Raw genomic sequence first — 14,146 nt, 5'->3', positions numbered from 1 at the left:
GTACCGTCAAATCTTGGGTGAGAGCCTCCTTCCCTCAGCCAGGGCATTGAAAATGGGTCGTGGATGGGTATTCCAGCATGACAATGACCCAAAAAACACGGCCAAGGCAACAAAGGAGTGGCTCAAGAAGAAGCACATTAAGGTTCTGGAGTGGCCTAGCCAGTCTCCAGACCTTCATCCCATAGAAAATCTGTGGAGGGAGCTGAAGATTGAGTTGCCAAACGTCAGCCTTGAAACCTTAAGGACTTGGAGATCTGCAAAGAGGAGTGGGACAAAATCCCTCCTGAGATGTGTGCAAACCTGGTGGCCAACTACAATAAACGTCTGACCTCTGTAATTGCCAACAACGGTTTTGCCACCAAGTACTAAGTCATGTTTTGCAGAGGGGTCAAATACTTATTTCCCTCATTAAAATGCAAATCAAATTATAACATTTTTGACATGCCTTTTTCCGGATTTTGTTGTTGTTATTCTGTCTCTCACTGTTCAAATAAACCTACCATTAAAATTATATACTGATAATTTCTTTGTCAGTGGGCAAACGTACAAAATGAGCAGGGGATCAAATACTTTTTTCCCTCACTGTAAAAGAGTAAAGCCAGTGGGTTTTCAAAGTACCTTCCTTTTACAGAATACATTTCACGTGAGCCCACCGCATTAAAACAATGCTCAGCTGAGCGGGGCGAGCCACGGGGGGGGGGGGGGGGGGGGAGCACCTTTGTCACGTTCTGTAACTCACGTGACTTCTGCCGCGACAATGTCGGGATGTTTCGCCTGAGGATGACTGCTCGTGTTGTGATCGAAACATCGTGATTTCTTTTTATTATTATTATTATTTTTTCTACCTACGTGACTTTACTGAAAGAACCAAAGAGTATGAAAGACGTCTTGTCTGCTGATCTTGTTCATATCCGTGTACATCGATATCCCACATTGCTTACATGTACACACCACACACAATGAAATAAATAGAAACTAGAAGACTTTCGGGGATGGGCAAAGATCGAGGAATCTCTTTCAATGGAGCGAGTTAAGTGTGTTCGATTCAACATCTCTCTGTACGTCTGTATCTCTGTTTGCCTCTGTGTCTCTCTCTGCCTGTGTCTCTCTGTCTTTCTTTCTCTGTCTCTGTGTTCCTCTTGTCTGTGTCTGTCTGCCTGTCCTGTCTGTCTGTGTGTCTGTCTAAAGCACAGCAAGTTGGCACAGTAGGGGGCACAGGTGGTGCATCAGCCAGTCATCTCAGTCATCTCAGTCAGTCGACCAGTGGCACCTGGGTCTGCCCCGTGACATGCCAGCGGGCGTTCGACACTTCACTTGGCCTCAAGGTGCACATAGCCTGGCACAAGCGTCGTGGTGACGTCACCACCACTTAGTGACCAATGGCGGTTGTTGTCTATCATAAAATAAAATAATAAACCACTAATGTAGACTGTAGTCTGGTATCAAAGCAATATTGCTGACGGTTTCCATCTGAAAACGGAAGCTTGTGTTGCCTCCAAAACGTCGTGATTTAATTTAGTTTTCATTTATTTTATTTTACCTACGTGTCTGTGTTTAGTGGGGGTGTGCGTGTGTTTAGTGGGTGTGTGCGATTGATCACATTAAACTTACTCAATTAGCATCAATTAACATGAAATACACAATAATAATTTACATTTCCCAAATTATTGAATATTTTTCAGAAAAACAATACATACAACACTGTGTCACCTGCCGTTCAGATTTGGCCACAGCTGTTCACAAACCGCATAGCCAGCATCTTAAACGCCTTTTGGTTTGACAAAATATAAATCGGAGCAGGCTGTTACGGTATAATAACGACGTGCCCGCTAAACTCAGGCCCTCTTATCCACCGATGAACGAGGAAGTTTAACAAAACAACGAAAACAGAAACTCACGCAAATTAAGAAGTAAGCTAAAGTAACAAAAATATTTGGGTTGCTTTAATCAAAACACACCTCCATATTGATTAAAAACTCACGCAAACATTCCCCCCCCCCCCCGACTCGTGCATTTATACGTTGGCCGAATGCGAAAGCCACAATGCCACACAAAACGCGTTCTAAGGAGATTTGAACTCTCAACGCTCTGGGTTACAAACCCAGCGCCGAATCCCCCGAGCCACGAGGCTGGGTGCCGGCGTGCCCCCCGTGCCGTCGCGAGCGGGTTAGCGGGGTGCCCGCGCTCTGCCGCTCGAATCGTAAAAGCGCAGACGGTCGCCTCCGATTGAATCTCGACGGAAGAATGTCAAGAAGACCTTCAAAGTCGAGACGATCCAAATGGCGGCGGCGCATTGGGGGGGCCGAGTAAATGGAACGTGGGATGGCAAAAAGCGATTGAGCGATAACGACGCCCGAGAGTAATACTAGCACGCTAAACCCAAGACTTGCGGGAGGCGTCGCCAGCGTCTTGCTCGGGGGGCTCCTGGTGGGGCCTCGACGTCACTCCCAGCTCCGTCTGAAGTTGCTGCACCTCGTCAAGGAGCTGCCACAATTCTGACGGTGACATCGCTCTGGGACCCGTCGTCGATTCCGGCTCGACGGCATCTGCGACCCTAGAAACGAGTCGAATTTCAAGAAGAGTATTTTCATTAACAAAAAAATATATATACACTCTCCATGATAGAGGGTTTTTTTGGTTATATCGCATGTATAGTGCAGTGTATAGTGTAGTATAAAGTGCAGTGTATAGTGTAGTGTATAGTAGTGTATAGTGTAGTGTATAGTGTAGTGTATAGCGTAGTGTATAGTAGTGTATAGTGCAGTGTATAGTGTAGTGTATAGTGCAGTGTATAGTATAGTGTAGTGTATAGTGCAGTGCATAGTGTAGTGTATAGTGCAGTGGATAGTAGTGTATAGTGTAGTGTATAGTGTACTGTAGTGTGTAGTGTAGTGTACAGTGTAGTGTATAGTGTAGTGTATAGTGCAGTGCATAGTGTAGTGTATAGTGCAGTGGATAGTAGTGTATAGTGTAGTGTATAGTGTACTATAGTGTGTAGTGTAGTGTACAGTGTAGTGTATAGTGTAGTGTATAGTGTAGTGTATAGTGCAGTGCATAGTGTAGTGTATAGTGCAGTGGATAGTAGTGTATAGTGTAGTTTATAGTGTACTGTAGTGTATAGTGTAGTGTATAGTGTAGTGTATAGTGTAGTGTATAGCGCAGTGTATAGTGCAGTGTATAGTGTATAGTGTAGTGAATAGTGCAGTGTATAGTGTAGTGTATAGTGCAGTGTATAGTGTAGTGTATAGTGCAGTGGATAGTGCAGTGTATAGTGCAGTGTATAGTGCAGTGTATTGTAATGTAGTGTATAGTGCAGTGTATAGTGCAGTGTATAGTGTAGTGTATAGTACAGTGTATAGTGCAGTGTATAGTGCACACAACATCTATATACATATTCTTAGCTCTTTCGGTAAAGTCACGTTGAAGGGAAACAATAAAATAATAAAAAATATATAAAACAATAAAACCGGATTCCCACCACCATCCATCACAGAAAAATTCTCTCATCAAGACTCTGCACCATAGAGCCCAATGCATATCCGACCAGGAACACATAGGCAGTGAACTCAAGCACGTACACCAAGCTCTTAAGGCTAATGGTTACTCCGACTATACAATCCGCAAAGCTATCACTCAAACCATGAAGGACCCTCTTGAGGAGCCTTTCAAAACCATCACTTTACCCTACATTGCGGAGATCACAAAAAAGATCTCTAAAATCTTGAATAAACACAAGATCCAGGTCCGTTTCAACACATTACATAAAATCCCTGATCTGGTTCCGTCTGTAAAAGATGTGATTCCGGACATACAGTACCCTGGTGTCTACAAACTAAGTTGCCTCTGTGGTAGTAGTTACATTGGAGAAACCAAACGCCATGGTTCGGACCGCATCCGTGAACACAAAGCAGACCTTAAACATGGTAGGACTTACACCTCGGCCGTGGCAGATCATTGTTATAATTCAGTAGGCTCACATGACATTGACTTTTCCAAGACAGAGGTTCTTTGTAAGCCATCTGGCTACCATGAGAGATTCGTTCATGAGGCTATCCACATATACAAGCACAGAGACAATTCCAACCGAGAAGATGGATTCTGGCTTAGCAATCATTGGAAAGATTTGATTAACCATTTCAGGTCTTAATTGATTGTTCACGCTTACAGTGGCTTTCAGACAGCATACATTAATTTTTCGTCTCCCCCCTCCTCTTTTCAGAACATAGATGGACTCGTCCTTCTAAATAAACTGCCAAATCGCTGCGCGTGGCGCTAACGTTTTTTTTAAATAAATAAAAAACACTGCAAAAAAATAAATTAATTAATGCGAACCGACACACCTGATGATGACCGTTTGTGTTATGGTCGAAACGTCATGAGAATTTTTATTGTTTTATATATATTGTATTATTTTATTGTTTCCCTTCAACGTGACTTTACCGAAAGAGCTAAGAATATGAATTACTGCAGTCACGAAAGCTTTAAATCAAAATCTATATACATAGCTATCAACACATACACTACACTATACACTACACACACAACATCGATATACATAGCTATCAACACATACACTACACTATAAAATATACACAACATATATATAGCTATCAACACGTACACTACACTATACACTACAAACACAACATCTATATACATAGCTATCAACACATACACTACATTGTACACTACACTATAAACTACACACAACATCTATATACATAGCTATCAACACATACACTACACTATACAGTATACACTACACACACAACAGCTATATACATAGCTATCAACACATACACTACACTACACACACATCTATATACATAGCTATCAACACGTACACTACACTATACACTACACACAACATCTATATATATAGCTATCAACACATACACTACATTATACACTACACTATAAACTATACACAACATCTATATACATAGCTATCAACACATACACTACACTATACACTACACACATCTATATACATAGCTATCAACACATACACTACACTATACACTACACACAACATCTATACATAGTTATCAACACATACACTACACTATACACTACACTATAAACTACAAACATCTATATACATAGCTATCAACACATACACTACACTATAAACTACACACATCTATATACATCGCTATCAACACATACACTACACTATACATTACAAACACAACATCTATATACATAGCTATCAACACATACACTACACTATACACTACAAACACAACATCTATATACATAGCTATAAACACATACACTACATTGTACACTACACTATAAACTACCCACAACAGCTATATACATAGCTATCAACACATACACTACACTATACAGTATACACTACACACACAACATCTATATACATAGCTATCAACACATACACTATACACTACACACAACATATATAGCTATCAACACATACACTACATTATACACTACACTATAAACTATACACAACATCTATATACATAGCTATCAACACATACACTACATTATACACTACACTATAAACTATACACAACATCTATATGCATAGCTATAAACACATACACTACATTATACACTACACTATACAATGCACACAACATATATATACATAGCTATCAACACATACACTACATTATACACTACACTATATACTACACACAACATCTATATACATAGCTATCAACACATACACTACATACTACACTATAAACTACACACATCTATATACATAGCTATCAACACATACACTACATTATACACTACACTATAAACTATACACAACATCTATATATATAGCTATCAACACATACACTACATTATACACTACACTATACACTACACACAACATCTATATACATAGCTATCAACACATACACTACATACTACACTATAAACTACACACATCTATATACATAGCTATCAACACATACACTACATTATACACTACACTATAAACTATACACAACATCTATATATATAGCTATCAACACATACACTACATTATACACTACACTATAAACTATACACAACATCTATATATAGCGGTTGGGAAGCTGACGGAACCGTTATTATTTCCCTTCCACGTGACTTTACCGAAAGAACCAAGAATAAGAGACAGCTTTGTTTAGAGCCTAGTCTCAAACAGTGTTAGATGAGAGGACAATGCCACTACGAAGACATTGACAGCTCGGGGTGAGACACACGAGGCTCTAAAGAAAGCTGTCTCTGGTGTGGAACAATCAGTTTCAAAGACAATGCATCATCATCTCGTAGACTACCAGAGCATGTTTTTTTCTGTTTGCATGTTCATTACAAGTACCGTGTGCGTGGCCAATGCAGTGAGATGATTCCTTGCAAGAGGTTTACGTTTGGTGTTATCACGTTCACACAGCTGTTTTATTACTAGAAAGGGTAAAACCAATTCTTATATTTTGTTACTGGCAAGGGAGGTCCCATGATGTTTTTTGCTGTTGTCATCATCGGCGAAACGTCACGGAAACTCGAATCGTCGGCGTAGTTGGGGGTCACTCTCTGACACGCAGCCGGCGAGTGTCGAGCCGGTAGCGACCCGGCACGTTTCGTTTACGTGACGCAACGCCGCTACTACAAGTTGACGGCTTTGACGAGACGACGCTTTAGTTTCTCGCGATCCAACACCGAAGCCGACAACCTCCGACACAGTCGGTCGCACGCACGCCGAACTTCTTCCGCACCCCCCCCCCCCCCACCGTGGCCAACCGCGCCAGCGAGGCCCCCCACCTGCTCCGTAGCCGGTGCCTCCCGCTCAGCGAGTCGTGGATGGTGCCCAGCCCCAGGTAGGCAATCTCGGACAGTTCGAGCAGGAGGCTGAGACTGGCGACTGCGTACATGACCAGAAGGAAGACGGTCTTCTCTGTGGGGCGCGACACAAAGCAGTCGACGCTATTCGGGCAGGGGTCACGGACGCACTTGAAGCGCGGGGCCACCTCCAAGCCATACATCAGGTACTGCCCCACCAGGAAGCCAACCTCGGCCAGCGTGCGGGCCAGCAGCTGGAGGGTGTAGGCCACCATCAGGCCGTCCGTCTTGATCCACCACCGCTCGTTGTGCTGCTTCCCCTTGCCATCTTCTTCACCCTCCACCTCCTCCACCTTCTCCTCCTCTTTCTCCGTGCATTCAACCACGCGGTCGGGGCCGCCGGCTCGCTTGGCTCGCTTGGTTTGTTCGTCTCGCTTGTACTCGATCCTACCACGACAGAGAGCGGCGGCGTTTAAGTTTCACCCCTCGGTGTGAAACGTCGCGAGCAAATGGAAATATGCACTCGCTATGAAACGCGACATTACGACGAACAGCGACAGCTACGAGGCTGTCCGGGATTCCACTTTCACTTCTGATCGTCGCCTCTGAGAGACCACTTAAAGTGTCCGTGCCGGTGGCAATGATCTGAATCGGTCCTGTGCCTACCCTAGGTCGACTCAGCCTCGAATGAGTAGCTGATGCGATTTGTAAAAACTTTGCCAACTGGGGAGAAAAATGCAGCCCGGCGTGGCTTTGGCCATAGACCCCCCTCGTGTGCTTTGAGGCGCCGCTCACGAGCAGCGCTTATCCCGACAGCCTGTGAAGGCTACATGGGGGATTTTTGTCTTTGTGCGCGTGTGGCCCCGTGTGCGTCCGCGTGTGTCTGTGTGTGCGTGGCCTTACCGTGCACGTAGCCTGGCACAAGCACCGTGGTGACGTCACCACCGCTTAGTGGCAAACGGCGGTTGTTGGTGTAGATGTCTGTGCGCTACAAGCAAGCCAGCATCGGGACTCGAGGTAAGTGAAAATATTTACCTTCCTTTATTTTACGCTTTATTTACTACTAGCGGGAAGCACCCGGCGTTGCCCGGGGGAAAATATATTGAAAAACTTCTCAAAACTTAAAAACATAACATATACAAATGAAAAAAAAAACGATGATCATTACCTCATTCATAAAAATTAGCGCAGCGGAAAAAAAACGTACGCTCGTGCGCCAAGATTCGATTCTTTAGATCGCGCAAAGGAATTGAAGTTTGTAGATTTCTTTAGAATCGGCCTATTCCCGTTTAATTGATACCACAAAAGCTCACCAGATATCGATTCTCGCCACACTTCATCATCATTCCCCCCCCACCCCCCCCCAAAAAAAAACAAGTCTATTTTTATAATGTTTGCATGGTGCACAGTATGGAAAGTACCCACATGGCAAATCTCAAGTTTGTTAAATGTCAGGAAGTACGCTAAACATTTTGAACACATTCACAAATTTCCCTTTTATACATATAGATACACTATGCAATTATAATATCGCATGCAAATGTATTATATTTCTTATTGTTGAAGAGTTTAACAATGCTTCCCTTTTTGCTGTTGAACCGCAGAATATATTTTACGACGCTGACCATATGCGTGTTTAAACACAGCGCACATTCGCCCTCCTGAACTGAACTAGCCGTTCGGACATACTGACAGGGGGCTCGGGAACGGAACTCCGTTCCTAAGTCAAGGGGAAACCTTGCCGGCCCTTTCACCGTTCAAACTCGTGACCAAATCGACGGCGCAGCCTAATTAAAAAACAAATTAAAACATTTCCAACTGCGGGCAGCCATTCAAATTTCCACCGTAGCTCCCCCGCTGTGAAAACTCCCTCCGGGAACCTCCGCACCTGGTGATGAGATGCACGGCGAAGCCGAGGTACATGATGGTGGGCGTGGCGACCGCGATGATCTGGAACACCCAGAAGCGGACTTGGGAGAGTGGGGCGAAGCTGTCGTAGCAGACGTTCTCGCAGCCGGGCTGCTCCGTGTTGCACGAGAAGCTGCCCTGCTCGTCGTAGTAGATGGACTCGCCGGCGACCGTCGTGAGAATGATGCGAAAGATGAGGAAGGTGGTGATCCACAGCTTGCTCAGGAAGGTGGAGTGCCGATGAACCTCCTCCAGCAGCTGCGTGAGGTAGCCCCAGCTCATCGTGGCCGCCAGTCAGATGCAGCGATGCCGCTGCGGGGAAACGTTCACCCGAGTTTGTACAGGCACTACTCTACTTACAAACCTTCAACTTAAAGACTTTTAGAGATAATAAAAAAAACCTATCCCGTTTGCCCATCAGATTTACCATGGAGGTCGAAAAAGATGGCAAACTACCCTTTCTGGATGTCTTAATTAAAAGGAGACATGATGGTTCAATGAGCCACTCTGTCTACAGGAAAGCTACCCATACAGATGCTTACTTGAAACCGGATTCCCACCACCATCCATCCCAGAAGAACTGCCTCATCAAGACTCTATACCATAGAGCCCAATGCATTTCCGACCAGGAACACATTACCAGTGAACTCAAACACGTACACCAGGCTCTCAGGGCTAATGGCTACTCCGACTACACAATCCGCAAAGCCATCACTCCAGTCATGAAGAAGGATCCTCTTGTGGAGCCACTCAAAACCATCACCTTACCCTACATTGCAGGGGTCACTAAAAAGATCTCCAAAATCCTGAATAAACACAAGATCCAGGTCCGATTCAAGACAGTACATAAAATCCGTGATTTAGTTCCATCTGTAAAAGATGCTGTTCCAGACATACAGTACCCGGGCGTTTACAAACTAAAGTTCCTCTGTGGTAGTAGCTACATTGGAGAAACCAAACGACATATCTCGGACCGCATCCGCGAACATAAAGCAGACTTGAAACACGGTAGAACGAACTCCTCTGCCATGGCAGATCACTGTTATAATTCAGTGGGCTCACATGACATTGACTTCTCCAAGACGGAGGTTCTTTGCAAACCAACCGGCTACGATGAGAGATTCGTTCATGAGGCCATTGACATATACAAGCATAGAGACAATTTCAACCGAGAAGATGGATTCTGGCTTAGTAACCTTTGGAAAGATGTTTTAAACCATTTCTGTTCTTAATTAATTGTATTTTACGATGACCTTCAGACCGCAGCTCTTTCGCCAGCATTGACTCTTAATACCTTTCACATCACGGTTAATGGTATGGTTTACAACATGGAGTATAATAGCGCCTCGCAGCTGTCTCTCTCCCCCTCCTCTGTTCCGACCATGGATGAACTCGTCCGTCTGAACGGGGCCCGTAGCTAACCGTGTTGCTAAAGTTGAGGGTAAGAATCCACCCATTTTTTCGCCATATAGCATTGTGATATATAACGACTTATTGTTGGTAGCTTAGCTGATTGGAGAATATAGAGTTTATTGATAACATTAAGGTAATTTATATTTTAGTTTTTTATTGGTTCACTATATAGTACTGTGAATAGCTCAGATGTGTAGGCCTTGACTTCAACATAGCCATTTCTGTGACCAGTCACTAGCTAATCACTCAGTTATTTCAATGCTAAATTCGCCTAGTTATTTCAATGCTAAATTCTCCTGTTTGATTTGTACTAAGTGCCTCGGTGAATGTGTATGCTCTGACTTTAACATAGCTATTTCTGTGACCAGTTACAAGCTAATCACTCAGCTATTTCAATGCTAAATTCTATGCTAATTCCTTTGTCAAGGGGTGCCTCTGCGGATGTGTATGCTTTAACTTAGCTATTTCAATGCTAAATTCTATGCTAATTCCTTTGTCAAGGGGTGCCTCTGCGGATGTGTATGCTTTAACTTTTAACCTAGCTATTTCTGTGACCAGTCACAAGCTAATCACTCAGCCATTTCAATGCTAAATTATATGCTAATTCCTTTGTCAAGGCGCTTTGTTTCTTCTCACACAGCTTAAAGGTCGTGATCTGAACGTGGCTCTTTCACTCCAGCGCTCTCCTACCAGACAGTCTTGTCCGTTCACCTGATGAAGGCCGCTTGTGTTGTGGCCGAAACGTCGTGAGAATATTATTGTGTTATTTTATTTTATCAATTTATTATTTTATTCTCATTCTACGTGACTTTACCGAAAGAACCAAAGAAGACAATAACTTAGAGAAAGTATAACAACAGTCAACCCCCCCCTCACATGTTGTTATAGGCTGTAGTAATGACAGCGTGGGCAGCAGTTAGCAGTTTTGGCAAAACCCAATGTTGTAATGTCTATGCTCTTCCATCTTTGCTCCATGCTTCCACCAACCAACACTGAGCAACAAGGTGAAAGGTTAAACAAAAACTCAGTGACCCGCAGTTTCAGAAGGTCCTCATCCAGCAGTGTATTAAATTAGGGTTGTACACGTTTATCCTATCATTACATAACAGCCTTTACCTGTCCCACCGTATTTTCATCTTGACATTTAATCATAAGAATGCCACTTGGTTACATTATCACAATACTATAGAAAACAATATATATGTATTGCTGTGTTTCAAAGTTCATCCAGTACCTTCTGACACCTGCATTATATGGTGCCTCTAGGCGAGTTTAATTTCAAGCATAAAGTGTTATTTTAGTTACTGTTCAAGCATACGGCTCATCTGATCAACAACAAATGAGTCAACACCGATATAAACAAACCTGTTCACTGTATATTGGAATAAAGATTATGTGGCTGGTATTTTACAACTTTTTAGCGTGGTTATTTGCATGCAAAGCAACTATGCCTCACATTTAAATATTGGCAGTCTCAAGCCAAGCAAAGTTACACCAGGAATTAAAAAAAAACTATATAGTATCTTTGACAACAAGCATGACAATGTTGAAGTACCAAAAACAGACTTATCACAGAGAAAATGTATAGTTAGACAATTAGTATTCACATTTGATATATACTTAGCAAAGAGAACCAGCGGACGTTTTTAATGACACACAACCAACGCCGATGTAAAGCATAACAATTACTAAATACACAAGCCACCTTTCAGTTAAAATCGTTCAAATCAAACCACGCACCAACTAAGCACGGACCGGCGCTGTCCCCGGCCCGGGGTTCGTCCCAGGGCGGCCGGCCGGCAGGGGCTAGGAAAGAGGGGTAAAGCCTCCGGCCTAATCACCAACTCACCGGACACCTGCGGCCCAGCACGTTGAAGATGATCTCATTCTCGTGCGGGGTGAGCACGGCCGAGCCGGCACACGGCTGCTGCCGATTTTGCTGCCTTCCCGGCTGCGTAGGCATCGTCGTCAAGAGCGTGGGCCCGCGTCGGCCGTGCGGGCGCGCGGCCTCTCGGCGGAGTCTGAAGCCGCCTCGGGAGCCGCGTCCCAGCGCCGTCACCGCCGGGCAAAACTTAAATGACGTCACACACCCAAGGGGAGGAGGGGGGGAGGGGTCAGACACTTGTGTGACGATTTGAATTCGAAAGGGCAATATTTAACAATTTTAAATTAAACAGCGTGGTGTTTACACCATTGGAAACCTCATTTGCCAGTAACACAATATGATAGTTGTTTTTTTTTTACCCTTTAATCTGGCAACAAAACATCGATATATCGGTGTGGTGTTTCTCTGTCGTGTTGCATTTCTCTCAATTAGTTTATTTAGAATTGTGACAATGTTGATTTCTGTATACTACACTGCTTTGAGTAGAGCTGTGGCTACGACTCCAGAGGACATGAGCTCGATTCCCGGCGACGGCTTAACGTCAGTGGCGAGTGACATCTGAACCGATACAGGCTCCTCTCTATCAACCCGCAATGTGCCTGTGTGTACCAGTGTAACTTCCAATTAAATGCTCCTATAAAATGACAAATTCCCCAGTACAAACAGAAAATCACAAGAAACAAGTTGTTGACAGTAGAACTCTGAAGCCCATACAAATGAAAAGAAAAAAATAATTGCCAAAAAAATTAAATAAACCGAAAAAGTTATCTATGTTGTGTTAAATAATTGGCAGAGTAAGAAGGCACTACGTTATATTGTCTGTACAAGATCTGCATTCAACCAAATTAATTTTAAATGTCTGTCCTACGGGCAGACTTGTTCACACAATGTGAATGTTGAATTTCCATCACGAGCTCAGGGCTGGTGACAGAGATGGGCACTGATCAACATTTTTTTGAGAAGTGAGGCCAATTGAAATGTATGTTAACAATGCGGCTATAGCTAAGGGCATTTTCTCCAACATCCCTATAAGGCTGTACAGGGGGGGATCTTTATTTTGACGAGTGTGACTTGCATCCCACTGGGATTTTTGCACACAGCGTTGGTGTACGGTGTTTTTTCAAGGAACATTTTGATGTTTTTTTTCCTGGATTTTCTGTTTGCACAGTCACACAAAGTCACTTTAAGATGTTTTTCTCGTTCGTGTTTTAGTTTTTTTAGTTTGTTGCGGTTGCACCCGATTCAAGAGCCGAATGGCTCACAGGGGGTTATACACCAAATTAATGGAACTGAAACTGAACGAGGGAATCCCGACGCAGGGCTACGTGGCTGCCGCCTCGTGGACGGCCTGAGTATCGCGCGTGAATTCCCTCGCACCGGCAGTCCCCGGCGGCAGCTTCCCCAACAGCCACGAGCCGCGTGCTGAGGTCACTCTGAGCAGAGCAGCGCTCAAGCTGCATTCTGGGCGATGTTGTCGGAGCCCTCAACGCAGCCGGGCAATTTACCTGCAGAACAGAACAGTCCGTTGCAATTATATACACAGAATGTAAACCTTTGACTCGAAACTTTTGTGACCGCAGAAACATTCACATTCTTTTGTTTCTTTCGGTAAATTCACGTAGATAGAAACTATTAAAGTTTTTTTTCTTCACTTTATTTTTTTTTCTATCTACGTGACTTTACCGAAAGAACCAAATAATAAGAATGTAGTTTTTGGGGGTTAGAACGCGTAAATATACAAATGTGTCGTTAAACCCGCCACCACCCGACACAGCCAACCAGTAAGGGTGGTCACGTAAACAGAACGTGGCCAATTCGTGTATAGTACAGCACTAGTGTGTAGTGTGTAGTAGTGTATAGTGTAGTGTATAGTGTAGTGTATATTGTAGTGTATAGTAGTGTATAGTGTAGTGTATAGTAGTGTATAGTGTAGTGTATAGTGTAGTGTATAGTAGTGTATAGTGTAGTGTATAGTGTAGTGTCTAGTGTAGTGTATAGTGTATTGCATAGTAGTGTATAATGTAATGCATAGTAGTATAGTGCATAGTGTAGTGTATAGTAGTGTATAGTGTAGTGTATAGTAATGTATAGTGTATAATGTAGTGTATAGTGTAGTGTATAGTGCAGTGTATAGTGTAGTGTATAGTGTAGTAT

The 14,146-nt window shown here is 43.4% G+C and overlaps 1 protein-coding gene across 1 annotated transcript; it reads right to left on the bottom strand.

Annotated features, from left to right (window-relative positions):
* Nucleotides 1-699: 699 nt before the first annotated feature.
* On the bottom strand, nt 700-13,471 carry LOC142910222 (gap junction gamma-1 protein-like). Its single transcript, XM_076059923.1, has 4 exons — nt 11,957-13,471; nt 8,675-9,006; nt 6,769-7,233; nt 700-2,554 (listed from the first exon to the last, which is right to left on the bottom strand). Exons 2-4 carry the CDS (start codon nt 8,974-8,976, stop codon nt 2,374-2,376), a joined length of 948 nt encoding a protein of 315 aa, XP_075916038.1. The 5' UTR covers nt 8,977-9,006; nt 11,957-13,471; the 3' UTR covers nt 700-2,373.
* Between the last annotated feature and the right edge of the window lie 675 nt (nt 13,472-14,146).

This window comes from Petromyzon marinus, unplaced genomic scaffold (genome assembly GCF_048934315.1).
Source record: "Petromyzon marinus isolate PM22_M1 ecotype Great Lakes invasive population unplaced genomic scaffold, UKy_Petmar_22M1.pri1.0 PM_G_Scaffold_14, whole genome shotgun sequence".
Lineage (NCBI taxonomy): Eukaryota > Metazoa > Chordata > Hyperoartia > Petromyzontiformes > Petromyzontidae > Petromyzon > Petromyzon marinus.
The sequence above is the reverse complement of the archived record's forward strand: the minus strand, read 5'-3'. Positions and strand labels throughout refer to the sequence as shown.